We start from the raw sequence: 18862 nt of genomic DNA, 5'->3' as shown, positions 1-18862 counted from the left end.
GAGAGGGAGGCGGGGGAGACCGCCACGACAATAGTCGCCCCCACGTCCCTAGGGGCCCGCCTCGGGCTGCTGCAGCAGCGCGCGCCCAGCCGGCGGGGCCGCGCCGAGCTTCCCGGGGCGGGGCGCGCGCGGCTCCTGCGCACGGATCCCTGGCGGACCTCAGCACCGTCTGCCAGGCCGCGCCGCGCCGCGCCGCCCCGCCCCGCCCCGCCCCGCCCCGCCCCGCCCCGCCTCACCGCCCTCTTTTCTAGGCCCTCGGCAAAGCGGCGCGGCCCGCCGAGTGGCGCGAGTGCTAGAGCCCGGGCCCCAGCAACCCTCCCCGGGAGGCAAGCGGGGACAGCAGGGGCCCCCGGTCGGCGCGGCGGCGGAGGGGAGGGGCCGGGACTCTTTGACGTGGCGGAGGGGTTGAGCGGCACGGTTGAGCCGCCATCTTTGGTCCACTGCGGCGGCGGCGGCGGCGGCGGCGGCTGTGGCGGAGGAGGAGGAGCCGACGGGCGCTGACACCGAGGCCTGACCATGGACGAGGAATACGACGTGATCGTGCTGGGAACCGGACTCACCGTAAGTGCGGCCGCCGGTGTCCAGGGCGCCGCCTGTCCTCCTCCCTGGGATGCTGCAGCCCCCGGCCCCATCCTCCCATCAGTGCCTGCGCGGCGCTGTTCGGTCCCCGAAAAGATAGCCCCGTCCCCAACCACCGTGATGCGGCCTCCATCCCTGTCATGGCCGGTCTGCCAAGAAGCGGCCCCTTTTCTGGCTGTCTCTCTTGACCGATTCCCCGGGCCCGACCCCCAGCCCCTACCCAGGACCAACTTAACATCCCTTCTCATTTTGCGCTCATTCTGACGGGGATGTCGTGGTACAGGGACCTCCAGTCAGATCGGGGCGGGGGGACTTCCCAGGGTGGGCTTTCATCCTGCCTTCCCAGGTTCTTAGGGGGCCCGAGGACCCAGGGAATGTTCCAGAAGGAGCCGTGGTGGGGACCGTGACCACATTCCCACTACCCCACCCCGGTTTCCCATGGAGACCTCGGGGCTGAGGCGCATTTGCAGCCTTTGTCCTTGGGCTGGTGACAGTGACTGGTGAGGTTGTTTGCCCTCCCCCGAACCCTGTTGGACTGCTGCCCTGAGAGATGCCTCCCCAACAGTCGGGTGTGGAAGCCCCTACTGTGACGGGGAAAGCTCAGGGTCAGGGGTTCCTCTTTGAGGAAAGTGGCCCAGGGTGGGGCCTGGGATTTCGGCACCATGCTAAGCGTTTACTTCCTTTTCGGGTCCTTTGCTTGTCCAGCTAGGTGATCCCTGTGTTTTATTTGCCTTTTTGTGGGCTTCTACGTCGATAGATGATTTTCTTGGCATCTTGGTTGCTTGAAGACCATCCATGTGTCTGCTGGATACCCTCTTCCTTGTTCACCTTTTTGCCCAGCAAGGTTTTAAAAGGAAACCATGGTCAAATGAAGGTGTCCCCCCCCCCCCCAATTTCAGGCAGAGCGACCAGCCACAGGTGCAAGGAGCTGTGTGTTGAGGCAGAGGCCCTTCAGGTTGACTCTCCCCTCAGGGTTGGAGTGGGGAACATGGTCAGGGCTGCTGGTGGGAATGTGGGCAGATGGGAGTGCAGTGAACATTGCCCCTCACTCAGGAATGTATCCTGTCGGGTATCATGTCTGTGAACGGGAAGAAGGTGCTGCACATGGACCGGAACCCCTACTATGGGGGTGAGAGCTCCTCCATCACCCCCCTGGAGGAGGTAGGCTGCTCTGGGCCCAGGCCTGTCCCTCGTTAACCTCTTGCATGGGGTGCTGAATGAAGCAGCTCCCCAGGTTTTCTGGGTGGGGGGCGGGGGCAGGGGCGGGAGTGGGAGGGGGTTCCTTGAGATGCATCTTTCTGTCTCTCTTTTCCCTTCTGCTGCCTGCAGCTGTATAAGCGTTTTCAGTTGCTGGAGGGGCCCCCTGAGACAATGGGCCGGGGCCGAGACTGGAACGTTGACTTGATCCCCAAATTCCTCATGGCCAATGGTGAGGGAAACGGAGGAGGTATTGTGGGAGGCGGGGTGATTGGGACGAGCAGAGAAGGGTCAGACTGCAGACCAGGGACAGACAGACCAGCTTGAGCTTGTGAAGGGAGCCATGCTGACTGTGTTGCCTTTCCCACACCGCCCTGCAGGGCAGCTTGTGAAGATGCTACTGTATACAGAGGTGACACGCTACCTGGACTTCAAGGTGGTGGAGGGCAGCTTTGTCTACAAGGGGGGCAAGATCTACAAAGTACCATCTACCGAGACTGAAGCCTTGGCTTCCAGTGAGTGTGGGTCCCATGAGCCAGGGAATCGGGGTGGGGGAAGGGGGGATAGCTGTCAAGAGCAGGGTGGCCCTTGCTGCAGGCCATGTTTCTTGTGCAGTACCAAAAGCCCCTTGCTCTATCATCCCCCTGTGTGCACCCACTGGTTGCCAGGAGAGGTGTCCAAGTGCGAAGGGAATACGGTGTCCTGGACAGAGGCTTCACCTGATCAGTGAAACATCCCCAAGTGTCAGAGCTGGGAATGCCCTCAGAGGCTGTCCAGCCAGACTCACTCTTGGTACAGTTGAGAAAACAGGCCAATGAGCACAGAGGGGTTAATTGAAAATCACACAGTGGTCAGCAAGAGAACTCTGCTGGGAGTTAGGGCACCGGCTTGCTCTGCCTGCCTGGCAGGTGGAGAGGGTCACGGCTCGTACCTCAGTGGTGCTTTGCATGTGGCCCTCACAGACCTGATGGGCATGTTTGAGAAACGGCGCTTCCGCAAGTTCCTGGTGTTCGTGGCAAACTTTGATGAGAACGACCCCAAGACCTTTGAGGGTGTCGACCCCCAGAACACCAGCATGCGTGACGTCTACCGGAAGTTCGACTTGGGGCAGGATGTCATTGACTTCACTGGCCATGCCCTAGCGCTCTACCGCACTGATGAGTGAGGGGAAACTGGCATGGCAGATGACCCTTCAGCCGGCCCACACCCTGCCCTCCCCACTCCTGCCTGCTGCTCCCTTGGCTCACCCTGCCTACCTCCCATACTCAGCTCCGGGCTCACTCACCTGTCGCCTTTTCTGTCCCTTCCTTGTGTTTGACCAATGGTCTTTCCCAGGCCTGCAAGGGTGGGAAGGCTGGCCTGATGCCAGGGTGGGGGTGCACTGGGCCTTCTGCTCTTGGAGCCTCTTCTGACCCTATTTCTCCCAGCTACCTGGACCAGCCATGTCTCGAGACTATCAACCGCATCAAGTTGTACAGCGAATCCCTGGCTCGGTATGGAAAGAGCCCGTATCTGTACCCACTCTATGGCCTTGGCGAGCTGCCCCAAGGCTTTGCAAGGTGAGGGCGTGGCTTCTGTCGATTGGCAGTGGAGAAGGCTGAGGCCCACAATGGAAAGGGCCCCCTTGGGCATCTCCACTGTGTTTTGTTACTTTCTCACTGTGGGCTTAGTTTACTTCCCACCATCCTCGGGTGATAGCAGCCTAGTGGGGCATTGAAGTGCGGAGATGAAGGATCACAGATAGGGCTCGCTTGGCTCCTGGCTGGAGTCAGATGGCACGAGGACTGGGCCTATGGCCTTGAAACCTCCGGTCAGATTCATCAGAGCCATTCATTCTGTTCCCTGGGATGTTTCCCTGAGGAGCTGCCCTCATACTAGCCCTTAGCTGGAAATTTCTGGCAGTAAGTCTAGAGAGGAGGGACCCCTCCAGGTTCAGTCTTGAGGTCCTGGCAGCAACAAAGCTTGGAAGAGCCCCCAGGTCTCCTGAGCTCTGCCTGCCTGAGGCCACCTTCTCCATGCCCTGCACTGCTGGGGGCAGGGCGTGTAGTAGTGCTGGTCCCCATGTCTCCCAGGAGGCACTCTCATGGTTCCTCTCCCCACTGTAGATTGAGTGCCATCTATGGGGGGACGTACATGCTGAACAAACCAGTGGACGACATCATCATGGAGAATGGCAAGGTGGTGGGCGTGAAGTCCGAGGGCGAGGTGAGCCTTCCTGCTGCATCCTTTGAGACACTCTTCCTGGTCACCCTAGCTCTGCTGGGGCTCCTACAGCTTGGCCGGGTGCCTCAGCCCGGGGACCGGGGCTCCAGAGGAAGACGGTAGTCACTGCTGTCAGCAGACAGCTGTGGATGAGGGCCCACCTTCCCGAGGTGCGGGAGGAGAATGTACGCTGTGGGAGGGGTGATGGTGACAGCTCTGGGGAGTGGCCCGTCTACCAGAGCTGCCAGCCCTCCTTGGGCGTCCTGGCCTTCAGACATCGAGGGGGGGTCGGATAGGGCCAACGCCTTCTGGTGCTTTCACAGGTGGCCCGCTGCAAGCAGCTGATCTGTGACCCCAGCTATGTTCCTGACCGTGTGCGGAAGGCCGGCCAGGTTATCCGTATCATCTGCATCCTCAGCCATCCAATCAAGAACACCAACGATGCCAACTCCTGCCAAATCATCATCCCCCAGAACCAGGTCAACAGGAAGTCAGGTAGGCCAAGCCCCACACAAGTTCCTCCAGTGTGTTCTCTTCTTTGGGGTAGCCCTGTCTCGCTGCCCCTCCCTGCCCCCTGCCCAGCGCGGGGGCTGGCTCTCTGCTCGATCCCTCCATGGAAGAGCAGGGATCCACATCACGGTCCCCATGCCTTGAGGCCCTAGGGAGGGATGCTTCCTTTCCACGAGGGCGGCTTCTGGAATGTGGCCAGCTCTGCAGGGCTGGGGAGGGGCAGGAGGGCCTGTGTTGAGCTTGGCCCCCAGAAGCCCCCCACGTGCCCCTGCTAATGGAGCTTTTCTTGTGGGCAGACATCTACGTGTGCATGATCTCCTATGCACACAACGTGGCCGCGCAGGGCAAGTACATTGCCATCGCCAGCACCACAGTGGAGACCACAGATCCCGAAAAGGAGGTTGAGCCGGCCCTGGAGCTGCTGGAGCCCATTGACCAGAAGTGAGGGGCTGGGGGGCTGGGGCTGGAGCTGGGGGGAGGAAGGGAGCCAGGGAGCCAAAGGGCGGACATCAGGGAGGGCAGACATCAGGGAGGGCAGACATCAGGGAGGGCAAGGCTGATCCTGAGACCTGTTTCAGTCCCTCCCTCTCTCCCTCAGGTTTGTGGCCATCAGTGACTTGTACGAGCCCATCGATGATGGTTCCGAGAGCCAGGTAAGCAGCCTGTCCCGGCCCCGGCTCCTGGCTGCCGGCCCAGGGCCCCTGCCATGCTCACCTCAGGCCCTGGGCGCTGGCTGTTTCCAGGTGTTCTGTTCCTGCTCCTACGATGCCACCACACACTTTGAGACAACCTGCAACGACATCAAAGACATCTACAAGCGCATGGCAGGCTCCGCCTTTGACTTTGAGAACATGAAGCGCAAACAGAATGATGTCTTTGGGGAAGCTGACCAGTGATGGCTGACCCCTAGCCCAGCCCCTGGTGCCCTCTCCCCCAACCTGAGTCTGTTCTCCCTAAAGGCTGGGGAGACGGGTGTGGCTGGGCGTCCCTGTTTCCAACATCTTCTGCTTCCCCTACCGCATTCCTGTCACCCACATCATTGATTCACTGACCAAATCCTTAACCTTAGTGATGGTTTGGGAGACGGGGGGAGGGGGTTGGTTAGTATCCTCCTTCTTGGCCCTTCCTTATCCTGGGAAAAGGGGGTTCCTCTCCTTGTGTGTGTATCTTCCCCCCACCCCTAATTCTTCTGCTCTGTTTGGGAAGAACGTGGAGGAAAGCTGACTTCTGCCCCTGTTACTCTTACTCCTACTGTAGTGGCCTTTGGAGATGCCCCCTGCCTCCCCCCACCCACTCTAGTGTGTTGGAAAGAAGGGGCCCTCCCAGCACAAAGTCACATTCCTTTCCCTAGTCCACCCCCATAATTTATTCTAATTTATTAACTTTGGCCCACCTTGTGTGAGAAAGGACCCATGTCCGCAGCCTTGCAGTGTGCCCTGGGGCTGTGGAACAGCTACCCTGGCCGGCCCGCCTGACCCTGGCAACCCTGGTGCAGCTTGGGAAGGGAGAGGGCTTGGGTGTGGCCCTGTTGGAGGTTGATCTTGTTTTTGTTTCTTGTCTTTGTGTCCGCTGGTACTGGCTGAGAGAGAAATGATGTGTGAACAAAGCAGAAGGAGGTGGGAAAATGGATCCAAATCCCCTGTGCCCTGCCCGCCCTATTCCTTCCCATTAGTGGTGGGAAATCCTTATCTTGCAAAGTGAATGTGTCCCTTTCCCCATCCTCTAGTGTATTTCACAGAAAACAAACTCTCCCAATAAAACTGTGTTGAAATCTGAGCCTAGATCTTAAGTTTTTTCTTCTCAAAGCTGTTTTCAGGCCAGGGCCTTGGCTCCCTGGGCTGCCCTGCTCTCTTACACAGGCTTGGGACTGCATGTCGTTTAGTTTTGTTCCCGATGGCTATAAAAGGTGACTTCATCAGGGAACTGCAGAGCTCCTGAACTGAAGGGAGCAGGTCACATCACCCTGCCCAAGGCCACACATTGAGCTAGTACTGACATCAGGACTCCAACCCTTGGGGGTCAACGTGAGGGAAATGGGAGACAGGGGTCCGGCCTGGGGTGGGGGTTGAGGTGGTGGAAGCAGAGGCACAGGGCCCCTGCCTTCAGGCCAAGAAGGAGGAGGAGGAGGCAGAGGGGACTCAGGCCCAGTCTTGTGGCCTGGGGAAACAGGACTGGGGCCAGTCCTGGGAGGGGAGTCAAAATCAAGGATGCAGAAGTAACCAGAGGGGCTTTAGGCAGGGAGGCAGCAACGGGACTGAGGGGATCTACCCTTAGACTGAGATCAACACTGAAGAAGTGAAGGGTCTGGGGTGGGGGCAGCCTTGGGGTCAACAGAAGGAAGTAAGACTGGGGACCCAGCCTCAGGCCAGGGCTTATTGTGAAACTGATGGGGAAGCTAGGAAGAGCGGGATCGTCCAGTCTCCGAGGGCCGGCGGGGCGGGGCGGGGCCACTAGGGGGCGGCGGCGGGGGGGGGGTTACCGGTGGTCACGTGTCGGGGCGGGACGGGGCGAGGCGGCTGCGCGAGCCTTGGTGGCTGACGTCAAGGCGCGGGCGTCAGCTGACCGAGCCGCCGTCGCCAGAGCCGATTTAGCTCCGGAGCCCCAGCCAGTCCGTCGTCGCCGTCGCCGTCGCCGCCGCCATGGCTCAGTACAAGGGTGCCGCCAGCGAGGCGGGCCGCGCCATGCACCTCATGAAGAAGCGGGAGAAGCAGCGCGAGCAGATGGAGCAGATGAAGCAGAGGATTGCTGAGGTGCGGGCCGGGCCGGGGCCCCTCAAAGCAGGCGCTCGAACAGCCGCCCCGACTCCACGGGACCCCGCGTGACCCTGGGTGGCAGGACTGGAGTGCGGGCGGCGGGTTGGGGTGGGAAGGTTGCTCGCCAATCTCCCACAAGGGGCGGAAGCGGGCCGGGGACAGTCTGCTCCTCTGTAAAATGGGCCCAGAAGGCTGGGGCGAGCTAGATTGTGACAAGCCTGCAACAGGAAGGAGCCATATTCACTGGTTCCATGTCTGGCAATTGGGGCGACCCTCGAGGGTACAGAGCATCCTGTTTCTCTGGCTCCTCAGCCCCAAGAGTCAGGCCTCTGCCCAGGTTCAGTGGCTCTCCGGAAGGGCGGGCCCCAACCACTCTGCTGGCCACTGAACCCGTTTCAACTAACACAGGCAGGCAGGAGGGTCCTAGGTGCTAGCGGTTCACTAAGGGCTTCTGTGAGTGGCTGCTGGTGGTGGGCCACCCTACTTAGGTCTTTGGGGGCCTTGGGTCCTGCGACAGGTGGGAAGTGGCTGCATGCTGAGGCCCAACTGCTGTCTCAGTTTACACTCAAGCCCCAACCCAGCTGTTGCTGTGTGGCCAGGCGGAGGTCCATACAGTGGTATGCAGTGGGATGAGGCAGGCCTGGAGCGAGGGGGCCTCATGAGGGAGCCACACTGCTCAGTGAGGGTCTAGGCCCCCAGCTGCTCTCCGCTTCCTCTTGTCACTCCTTGCCTTGGGTCTCCAGAGCTTCAGCTCAAGAGCTGGGTGTGAAAAACACCAAAGGCAGGTAGGACCCACGGCTCCAGACTACTGAGTGAGCAGGACATGTGGACGGACCAGAACAGTGCAGGGAAACCACCCCACTTGGCTGCCTGGGCACTTGAAAGAGCCTCTTACAGCCCCATGGGACCCTCCATCAGGCAAAGGGGCCATGTCTTTCCCAAGGGCACATCATAGTCTAGGGACTCATTTGGGATGAGAACCCAGGTCCCCACTTCCATTGTGAGGTGGCAGGTGGCCATCATCACTGCTCTGCCTCCTGGGCAGGAGAACATAATGAAGTCCAACATTGACAAGAAGTTCTCTGCACACTACGACGCCGTGGAGGCTGAGCTCAAGTCCAGCACTGTGGGTACGCAAAGCATTCGTGCCCCCACTCCCGGCCCAAGGCCCACTGCATGGTTCACTCTGGGTGACCGCCTTTCACCCCCCTGTCTCCTTAATTCGCAGGTCTTGTGACCCTTAACGACATGAAGGCCAAGCAGGAGGCGCTGGTGAAGGAGCGGGAGAAGCAACTTGCCAAGAAGGAGCAGTCGAAGGAGCTGCAGCTGTGGGTCCTCCCCTCCAGATGGAGCTTGTGTTTGGGGGCGGGTGAGGCCGTTCCTGCTTGTGGAAGCCGGGAGGTGGGGGTGCCTTTTGATCATCAGAGCCCTGCTGGTGAACTTGAAGGGACCCAGGGTGGTAGGACTCTGGGACCTGCCCTGCACTGAGCACACAGGTGGCTCTGGGTCGGGAAATGGGTCTTGAGGGTGGGGACGTGCATGGTAGCCACCCGTGCCTTGGCAGGAAGCTGGAGAAGCTGCGAGAAAAGGAGCGCAAGAAGGAGGCCAAGCGGAAGATCTCCAGCTTGTCCTTCACCCTGGAGGAAGAAGAGGAGGCAGGCGAGGAGGAGGAGGAGGTGCTGGCCGTGGACGAGGAGGAGCTGGAAAGGGAAGGTGAGGGCAGGCTGGGGATGGGTTCAGCGGGCAGAGCTCTGTCCTGGCTTCTGGGTCTCGAGTGAAGAAGCACATCCAACAAACTTGACTGCTAACCACATTTGAGGCCTTGAACCTCAGAAGTTGGGGCAGGAGAGAGAGAGAGTCAGGTCTTCACTGTGGCAAAGCTGAGTGGAGGGCTTGCTTTCTGGTGGCAGACTGAGTGGGAACCGGGTATGCAGTCCCTTGGCGGAGGTGTGGGGCTCATGTGACTGGGGCACGAAACTGTTAATAATTTCAGTGTAAATTGACACGACCACAGACATTAAGTGGCTGCTAATTGGACAGAGCAGCTCTTGCCCAAGGGAACAGGGGGTAACAGGGAAGACTTGGGAAGGCTGGTGAGCAAGAACTAAGACACCATGGGGCTCCTGTGTGCCGAGCACCCACTTGCAGATGGGCTAGGACTAAGGCAGACAGACAGACAGACACTGCACTGGGCACCGTCTCTGTCCTGGTGGGAATCACACAGGACACCATGCACCCCACTGGGGCCAGGAGAGAGGGGATGATTTGAGTTGGGCCTTCAGGGTGAGGGGAATTTCATTAGCACCCAGAGATGTGGGGGGTCGGAAGGTGTGTAGAGTTGAGAGATGAGTGTGTCCAAAAATGGAGCCAGCGGGAGTGCACACATTTTAGGACTAGGGAGGGTGCAGCTGCAGGCCTGGAGGGGGTGGATGGTTAGAAAGCCTAATGGTCTGGGATCCGTATGGTAGAGCTGAGGCAGGGGTTGGCACAGGGACAGCTTTGAGGGGAGCAGCCAGTGGTGTCAGGAGAAAGAGCAAAGAGCCTGACAGCCTCTTGGGGGAAACCCTGGGATAGTCTTTGTACTATTTAGTAACATTAAGTATTTGGTATCTAAAACATTCCCATTGGCAGGTCAGTTGCATTGGGTGTTAGCTGCATCTGTGTAGCAGAGGCTACCTTTGGGACACCACAGGTCTAGAGGCAGGCTTTCAACCTCACTGTGTGTCATTGGGGCTTTGTGGGTGCTTCCCCTCCCCCTGGAGATTTTGTTTTGGGGGCCTGGCCATTGGTACCCAGTGTAGAATTTTTTGAATTATTTTTATTTATTTGGCTGTGTTGGGTCTTTCTTATGGGATCTGTAGTTGCAGCATGTGAACGCTTAGCTGTGCCATGCAAACTCTTAGTTGTGGCATGTGGAATCCTTAGTTCCTTGACCAAAGATCGAACCTAGGCCCTTTGCATTGGGAGCACGGAGTCATAGCCACTGGACCACCAGGGAAGTCCCCGGTGTGGAATTTTTGTAAGTTGTCCAGGCTCTGGAACCCTTGCCCTGGAGTGTGGGCTCATCTAGGTTGGCGGTTCTCAAAGAGTGATCCAGTGACCCTAGGGTCTCTGAGACCCTTTGGAGAGGTCCGCGAAGTCAAAACCATCTTCATAATCCTGTGAAGACATTCTTATCCTTCTGTACTCTTGTTCTTTCACGACTGTGCTGTGGATTTTTCCAGAGATCATGTGACGTGGCATGACATCCTTCCTCTGACAGTTGATAGAGTTGATACAGTTGCCCCCTTGAGGCAAGGGCCATCATACTGTTGACTTCTTGTGTTTTCTTTTGCTCCAGAGATCACCACAAAGAAGAGGAAAATGGGGAAGAACCCAGATGTGGACACAAGCTTCTTGCCTGACCGAGACCGGGAGGTAAAGGCAGGGTGACCCTGGCAGAGGCTTTCAGTCAGGAAGTGGGGGCCACGCGTGCCCCCTGAGCAGCCCTGGGCCTCCCCGCATTGCTCATTTTTCTTCCAGGAGGAGGAGAATCGGCTCCGGGAGGAGCTACGGCAAGAGTGGGAAGCCAAGCAGGAGAAGATTAAGAGTGAGAGCTCCTGGAGTGGGAGGCGTGCAGCCCGGGGCAGGGGCCATGCCTGCTTTCCTGTGAACACTACTCTGGGCAGTGCCCTAAGCCCCAGGGAGCTGGCAGGGGTCTGGAGGCCAAGCAGCAGGTCTGTCTTGTAGGTGAGGAGATTGAGATCACCTTCAGTTACTGGGATGGCTCTGGGCACCGGCGCACAGTCAAGGTAGGCAATGTGAAGCCTGGGCCCCATTTCCCTTGCTCTTGGGCCCAGCCTTCCAGTGGGAAGGAAATGTCAGTCCTGACAAAGCCCACAGACCCTTTGGCATGAGTGGCCTGGGGGGAGCAGGGAAGGGGGCGGTGAGTGTTCCGGGGTGCCCGCCTTCTCGCGGGCCCCCTTCTGGGCTTCCATCCTCCTTTCCTAACCCCTTGGTGTCTTGCATGCCTGTTCATACAGATGAAGAAGGGCAACACGATGCAGCAATTCCTGCAGAAGGCACTCGAGATCCTGCGCAAAGATTTCAGCGAACTCAGGTGGGGCTGTGTGGGGGTGTGAGTACATGTGAGCATGTGCACCAGATTTTGCAGCCTCAGCCTGGCACCAGGGACCCCCAAGTGGCAGCTCCTGCTTGCGGCATGCTGGGCACTGCGCTCCTGAGAAAGGAGTTCAGGCCCCTTTTTCCATCCCTCTCCCCATGGGGAGCTGGGGTAGGAAGTGCCTTCCGGACTGGGCTGCCTACTAGCCTCGCAGGCCTCTGGCACTGGTGCCTGGTATCCTTGGCCAGCAGCTTCCTCATCTTTTCTTCCTCAGATCGGCAGGGGTGGAGCAGCTCATGTACATCAAGGAGGACTTAATCATACCCCATGTTAGTCCCTTCTGTGTCCTTGCAGCCCCAGGCGGGGTGGTAGGGAGGGTCTCAGGCTTTGGTGCACCCAGGGAATTCGAGGGGGCCCCTCCTACTCTAGGTGTTTGGCTCGGGTGGGCAGGGTCAGAGCCGGGCTTGCAGGCAGCTAGCTGTGAGACACCAAAATGAGTCATCCACTGTCACTTTCCTGTGCTCGGCTTGTAGCACCACAGCTTCTACGACTTCATCGTCACCAAGGCTAGAGGGAAAAGTGGTGAGTGCGCCCGGCTGCGCCCTCCTCCCCGAGCTTGCCCCTGTTGTAGGGTGGCAGCTGAGAGGGGGGCTTCTGGACCCTTGTCCCTGCAGGGCCCCTCTTCAATTTTGATGTTCACGATGATGTGAGGCTGCTCAGTGATGCCACCGTGGAGAAGGATGAGGTATGCTCGGAGCCTACCAGGGCAGGGAGGAGGGGGCGGGCATCCAGCAGCCCTGAGCCGCAGCATCTGGACCTCTTCCCGTCCTCAGTCGCATGCAGGCAAGGTGGTGCTGCGGAGCTGGTATGAGAAAAACAAGCACATCTTCCCCGCCAGCCGCTGGGAGCCCTACGACCCCGAGAAGAAGTGGGACAAGTACACGGTATGGAAGCCCTCCAGCGCAGGGTGGAAGCCCAGCTGGGCTGGCAGGCTGGAGGCCCACCCAACCCCACTCCGCTCACCTCTCCTTCTCTGTCCTCTCGTTCCGCACCAGATCCGATGACGTAGTGGCAGTGTGGCCCCGGCTCCCTGCGGTCCCCTCCTCTGGTCCCTAGGACTCTGGGCGCCTGGCTCCCTGCTCCTGAGATAGGATCGGACCTGCTCAGCCCCTGCCCTGGCGCTGTTGGTTCCTGCCTGTTTCTTTCATGACACTTGGATCACCCGATGTGTGTTTTGTCTAAAAACTTTTTTTGATCAAGCTAAAATTCACATACAATGAAATTCACCATTGTGACCGTGTGAAAGTACACCACACAGGGATATTGTGTACATTCACAGTATTGTGAATCATCCCTGAAGGAGACCCCATGTCCATTAGCAGCCAGCCCCTCATATCCCTAAGTCTATTTCCTGTCTGTTTGGATTTGCTTATTCTGGAAGTTTCGATTAACAGAATTATACAGTATCTCTGCTTTCTGTGTCTTGCAAGAAAGAGTGTGTTTTTCGGGGATTTGAGGGTGGAAGATTGGGTGGAAACATGAATCTGTGGAGGCAGGAGGGGGCGCTTGTGATTCACTGGGGGCCTAGGCAGGCCCAGCTGTCCCTGTAGCCAGCCTGTCCCCACCACAACCCCTATGTGGGTAGGAAGGCCATTCCTCCCTGGGCTGCCCACTCAGGCCCCTCGGTCTCCTTTGTGTCTCCCAGCGGCCCGTTCCATAAGGGCCATAGCTATCCTGTGGCTCCCAGCCGCCCTGTGTCCCCATCACAGCATTTCTCTCCAGTGCTGACACAGGAAGGCTGCTGTGGGTGCCCTGTACCCACCCCTTGCCCACCTCACCCTGGCAAGCTCTGTACACACTGCCCTGGAGCTGGCCACTCTCATTGCCCCCAGGGGGGTGGGCCTCGGCTTGAGGGTGTCATTTGTGCCCCACCTTGGTGGCCCCTGCCAACTCCTAATTCCCCCAGACCCAGCTCCTGGAAGCTGAGTAAGTTAAGCTGACCACCTTCTTCACTTTGCCTGGAAAGGGCAGCGGATAGCCCCCAGCCGGTGGTGAACATCTCAGCTCTGGGCCTGGCCCCACCTCCCAGGCCGGTGGGCAGAACTGATGGTAGTGGTGGGCTCTGCCCAGTGCAGTCTCCTTTGCCCTCCTCGTCTGTGGCAGGGCCCTGTCAGCCCTGGCCTGGGGAGGCCCATCTGGCAGCTAGGAGCTATCACGGGCTTCCTCACCCTGTGTCTGGGGCAGGGCCATCTGGGGTCACTTGGAGGAGGGAGGAGGGGAGCGTAGGCCAGAGCACCTTGGGCACAGTGGGGAGGGGTGGGCAGGCCTGGCCCTAAGCCCCGGATGTGGGGGACAACTCTGAGAAAGTCAGTGGGGCCTTTTGTGGGGTTCCAGAGACCCCAGAGAGGGAATCCTCTGGCCTGTGCCAACCCTCTCCTGCCCTCTTTGAGAAGCCATCAGAAGAGTGGCTTCCTGCGGGGAGAGAGCCCTTCAGCAGCTCACCCAGGGCTGGATGGTTTCTGAGGGACGCGTGATGCAATGAAAACCCAACGTGGTCAAATAAATAAAATCAAAAAGAAGACATTTCCCAACAGCCTCTGCCTCTGTGCAGCTTGAAGGATTCCTAGTTCTCCGCCCAAGGATTGAACCCACGGTCCCTGTGGTGGAAGCACTGAGTCTTAACCACTGGATCACCAGGGAAGGCATAATTAAATTTCCAGAGAGTGATAGATTTTTCTCCCTACACCCCTCCCATTTTGTAGCATGATCACTGGGTAAGAATCCTGGCTCCCCAGCTTCACCAACACAGTACTGTCACTCCCGAAGAGGGGGAGCACTTATGCAACCTGAGATGGCACATGTGGTCTCTCAGTGGGGGATTTATTTTTTCAACTGAGGAAAAATTCACATAACATAAAAATAACCATTAGCCATTTAAAAATGCACATTTCAGTGGCACTGAGTACATTTCATAATGTGAAGCCATCACCTCTATCTACTCCCAGAATAATTTTATCACCTCAAAAGGAGAGAAGAGGGGGTAGTGGTTTAAAAAAAAAAAAAAAGAGAAGAAATGTCTGTTGTTTTAGCTACTCAGTTTGTGGAACTTTGTTTTGACAGCCACAAGAAACAAACACACCTTACTTAGAATTTCTTACATTTAGAATTACTTATATTTAGAATTAATAAAGTAATTAGAATTACATACTAAATTAGAATTACTTACATACTAAAGTAATTTATTAGAATTACTTACATTTCTTAGGAGAAAAATGAATTTGACATGGGTTGTAGACCTAAAAGTAAAAGCTAAAACTAAAAAATGCATATAAATGAAACAAGGGGGAAAGTCTTTGTAACCTTGCTCTAGGCAATCTGGGCAAAGTTTTCTTGCACAGGATAAAAAAATAATCATAAGAAAAACTGATATATCAGACTTCACAAAAATGCAAACTTTTGCTCTTTAAAAGATATGAAAATGAAAACACAAGCCAGTAGATTCGAGAAAAGAAAATATTTTTATAACGGGGTGGTATCCAGAACACATTCACACAGACATACAGAAACTCCTGCAAATCAATAAAAGTTAGACAAACATCCCAATTTATTTGTTGTTATGCTGCACGGCATGTGGGATCTTAGTTCCCTGGCCACAGATTGAACCCGGGTGCTCTGCATTGGGAGCATGGAGTCTTAGCCACTGGACCACAAGGGAAGTCCCTGCAAACGGTGTTTAAACACAGCACTTTTACTTTATGCCTTCAGTTTTAAGACAAAAGAAACCAAACAACAAAAATCCTGCAAGGAAATTCCAGACCCCTCTTAGTAGGTTTATTTGTCCTAGGGACAAATACTTGATTCTAAAGTGCTCTCTATGCATTATTGGAGGATCAAGCAAATGAGTCAATACATCAGCGGTGTTGGGAGCCAGGTCTCCCAATGTTGAAGGGAGATACAAATACACACTCGGGAAAGGCTAGGAAGTTTTGCTGTGGAATTGGAGTGGGGGGCATCAGTATATATTCAGGATTTTTTAAAAATATATATAGCCTGTGTGTAGGGGTTTCCCAGGTGGCCCTAGTGGTAAAAAAACCCACCTGCCGATGCAGGAGATGTGGGTTCAATCCCTGGGTTGGCAAGATCCCCTGAAGGAGGGCATAGCAACCCACTACAGTATTCTTCCCTGGAGAATCCAATGGACAGAGGAGCCTGGCTGCCTACAGTCCATATGGTTGCACAGAGTCAGACATGACTGAAGCGACTTAGCACACACAGCATGGGGAACTATTAATAAGATCCTGCATTCCATATAGTGTGATAAAAAAAATTAATGGATTACAACCCATCAAATAAAATTCAGATCCACGAGTCCACAGAGATAATGTATATATAGATAGATAAACTGGAGTTCTTTCTGAAAGGATGCCATTGAGTAGGAGGGATCATGAAGGGAGAAAAAGCACTGTTTGGTAACCATCATCTTGAGGTTCGGAACTGAGCAACTATGAAAGTGAAAGTTGTGTTCAACTCTTTGCGACCCCATGGACTGTAGCCCACTAGGCTCCTCTGTCCATGTACTTTTCCAGGGAAGAATACTGGACTGGGTAGCCTTTCCCTTCTCCAGGGGATCTTCCCCACCCAGGGATCAAACCCAGGTCTCCCACACTGTGGGCAGATTCTTTACCAACTGAACTATCAGGGAAGCCCATTGAGAAACTGGTAGTTACCACCTTAACCAAATGCTTAAAGTTAACATCACAGTGAAGGGACAAAACAGTAACACTTGCCTCTTGATAAGAAGCACAGAGAGGGCCTGGTAACCTCCCACCACACACAGCCCGAATCTTGCCCTGAGAAAACATCAGACAAATGCAACCTGAGGATGGTCCACCAAATACCTGGCCTGCACTCTTCAAAAATTTCCCTGTCATGAAAGGCCAAGAAAAGCAGGAGTCTTCCAGATTAAAGCGGGCCAATGAGATGAGAATGAAATGCCATGTGGGGTTCTAGATTGGATCCTGGATCAGGAAAACAAAACTATAAAGGATATCATGGGGACAATTGGTGAAATTTTAACAAGACCTTAGATAAAATAATATCATCATATCAACATTAACATTTCTGACGTTGAAGAGTTATACTATGTGTTATGTAAGAGGCTATAATTACTTATAGTACAGTAATTATGCTGTGAGTGAGTGAGTGAAAGTCACTCAGTCGTGTCTGACTTTTTGTGACCCCATGGACTATACAGTCCACGGAATTCTCCAGGCCAGAATACTGGAGTGGGTAGCCTTTCCCTTCTCCAGGAGATCTTCCCAACCCAGGGATGGAACCCAGTTCTCCTGCATTGCAGATGGATTCTTTATGAGCTGAGCCACCAGGGAAGCCAATTATGCTATAGTTATGAAACACAGAGGGAAGTATTTAGGGGTTAAGGGGTAAGCTGTATGCAACTTAGACATAGTTGAGAAAATATTTTTATTATAATTTTTTCAGAATATCAGCCTCATAGGTTTTTTTTTCTTCTTTTACTTCTTCGTTTTTGGCTGTGCTGGGTCTTTGCTGCTGCACAAGCTTCTCATTGCAGTGGTTTTTCTCTTGTTGTGGAGCAGGGCTCTAGGGTGCGTGGTTTACAGTAGTTGTGGCTTCTGAGCTCTAGAGCACAGGCCCAATAGTTGTGGCACATGGGGCTAGTTGCTCTGAGGTATGTGGGATCATCCTGGACTAGAGATCAAACCCATGTCTCCTGCATTGGCAGGTGGATTCTTTACCACTGAGCCACCAAGGAAGCCTGAGAAAATGTTATTCTAATTAATGAAATAAAAATATATGCACCCACAAGAGACAAAGAGAATGAGAAAGCAAATGGAACAATATATGAACTCTTGGTGAATGTGAGTTAAGGGTACATGGGAGCTTTCGGTACATTTCTTATAGCTTTTCCGTAAGTCTGAAATACTTTCAAATTATAAAGTTAAAAAGAAAATGCCCACTTCCATCCAACATTTGATTGGAGAGTGTTCAGTTCAGTCGCTCAGTTGTGTCCGACTCTTTGCGACCCCATGGACTGCAGCACGCCAGGCTTCCCTGTCCATCGCCAATTCCCAGAGCTTGCTCAAACTCATGTCCATCGAGTCAGTGATGCCATCCAACCATCTCATCCTTTGTTGTACCCTTCTCTTCCTGCCTTCAATCTTTCCCAGCATCCGGGTCTTTTCCAATGAGTCAGTTCTTCGCATCAGGTGGTCAAAGGATTGGAGCTTCAGCTTCAGCATCAGTCCTTCCAATGAATATTCAGGACTGATTGCCTTTAGGATTGACTGGTTTGATCTCCTTGCAGTCTGAAGGACTCTCAAGAGTCTTTTCCAACACCACAGTTCAAAAGTATCAATTATTTGGCACTCAGACTTCTTTATGGTCAAACTCACACATCTATACATGACTACTGGAAAAACCATACCTTTGACTACACGGACCTTTGTTGGCAAAATAATGTCTGTATGTTTTAATATGTTGTTTAGGTTGGTCATAGCTTTTCTTCCAAGGAGCAAGTGTCTGAACTTTATGGCTGTAGTCACCATCTGCAGTGATTTTGGAGCCCAAGAAAATAAAGTCTGTCACTGTGTCCATTGTTTCCCATCTATTTGCCATGAAGTGATAGGACCAGGTGCCATGATCTTTGCTTTTTGTATGTTTTTTTTTAATTTAAATTTATTTATTTTAATTGGAGGCTAATTACTTTACAATATTGTATTGGTTTTGCCATACATCAACATGAATCCGCCACGGGTGTACACGTGTTTGGGAGAATGACATTATATGTTGAGTTTTAAGCCAGCTTTTTCACTCTCCTCTTTCACTTTCACAAGAGGCTCTTTAGTTTCTCTTTGATTTCTGCCATAAGGGTGGTGTCATCTGCATATCTGAGGGGCATATATATCAGGGCAATATAGCCAGCCAGATCGTAAAGGAAGAAATAAAACCATCTCTATTCTCAGATGACATAATCTTGTATATGCAAATCTTACTACATGTGCTGGAAAAAACAGTAGAGCTAATAAACGAGTTCAGCAAAGTTGCAGGAAGAAACATCATTACACAAAAATCAATTGTATTTCTATACCCGAGCAATGATCAACTGTATTTCTATACCTGAGCAATGAACAATTCTGTTTTACAATAGCACCATAAGGAATAAAATACTCAGGAATAAATTAACAATAGAAATAGCAAGACTTCCATATAAAATAGGTACTTCCCTATAAAATAGGTAGCCAACAGGAATTTGCTGCATGGTTCAGGAAACTCAAACGGGGGCTCTGTATCAACCTAGAGGGGTGGGACGGGTAGGGAGATGGGAGGGAGTTTCAAAAAGGAGGGGATATATGTATACCTATGGCTGATTCATGTTGAAGTTTGACCGAAAACAACAAAATTCTGTAAAGCAATTATCCTTCAATAAAAAAATAAAATGAAAAAAAAATCACATAAACCATCAAAAAAAGAAATGCAAGAC

General features: G+C 54.1%; 2 protein-coding genes across 2 annotated transcripts; both read left to right on the top strand.

The window, feature by feature from the left end:
- Positions 1-58: 58 nt before the first annotated feature.
- On the top strand, positions 59-6264 carry GDI1 (GDP dissociation inhibitor 1). The gene is made up of 11 exons (XM_070290430.1): positions 59-561; positions 1633-1740; positions 1909-2008; positions 2157-2291; positions 2739-2937; positions 3204-3335; positions 3882-3981; positions 4302-4473; positions 4785-4929; positions 5087-5141; positions 5232-6264. Exons 1-11 carry the CDS (start codon positions 517-519, stop codon positions 5382-5384), a joined length of 1344 nt encoding a protein of 447 aa, XP_070146531.1. The 5' UTR covers positions 59-516; the 3' UTR covers positions 5385-6264.
- Positions 6265-6975: 711 nt separating this feature from the next.
- FAM50A (family with sequence similarity 50 member A) lies at positions 6976-12836 on the top strand. Its single transcript, XM_070290428.1, has 13 exons — positions 6976-7238; positions 8287-8371; positions 8470-8569; positions 8806-8954; positions 10582-10658; positions 10764-10830; positions 10971-11032; positions 11264-11340; positions 11618-11672; positions 11877-11925; positions 12018-12088; positions 12177-12287; positions 12399-12836. The coding sequence occupies exons 1-13, from the start codon at positions 7128-7130 to the stop codon at positions 12405-12407; spliced, it is 1023 nt and encodes a 340-aa protein (XP_070146529.1). The 5' UTR covers positions 6976-7127; the 3' UTR covers positions 12408-12836.
- The last annotated feature ends 6026 nt before the right edge of the window (positions 12837-18862 follow it).

The sequence above is a fragment of the Ovis canadensis genome, chromosome X (genome assembly GCF_042477335.2).
Source record: "Ovis canadensis isolate MfBH-ARS-UI-01 breed Bighorn chromosome X, ARS-UI_OviCan_v2, whole genome shotgun sequence".
NCBI lineage: Eukaryota > Metazoa > Chordata > Mammalia > Artiodactyla > Bovidae > Ovis > Ovis canadensis.
Note: the sequence above shows the minus strand (reverse complement) of the source record. Positions and strands in the feature narration are given on the sequence as shown.

Bases quoted from the DNA above. Each gene is read 5' to 3' on its own strand.
- GDI1 (XM_070290430.1), top strand. From the start codon at position 517: ATGGACGAGGAATACGACGTGATCGTGCTGGGAACCGGACTCACC. The intron at 1,741-1,908 runs GTAGGCTGCTCT...TGCTGCCTGCAG, and splicing joins CCATCACCCCCCTGGAGGAG to CTGTATAAGCGTTTTCAGTT. The intron at 2,938-3,203 runs GTGAGGGGAAAC...TATTTCTCCCAG, and splicing joins GCGCTCTACCGCACTGATGA to CTACCTGGACCAGCCATGTC.
- FAM50A (XM_070290428.1), top strand. From the start codon at position 7,128: ATGGCTCAGTACAAGGGTGCCGCCAGCGAGGCGGGCCGCGCCATGCAC. The intron at 8,570-8,805 runs GTGGGTCCTCCC...GTGCCTTGGCAG, and splicing joins CAGTCGAAGGAGCTGCAGCT to GAAGCTGGAGAAGCTGCGAG. The intron at 10,831-10,970 runs GTGAGAGCTCCT...TCTGTCTTGTAG, and splicing joins CAAGCAGGAGAAGATTAAGA to GTGAGGAGATTGAGATCACC.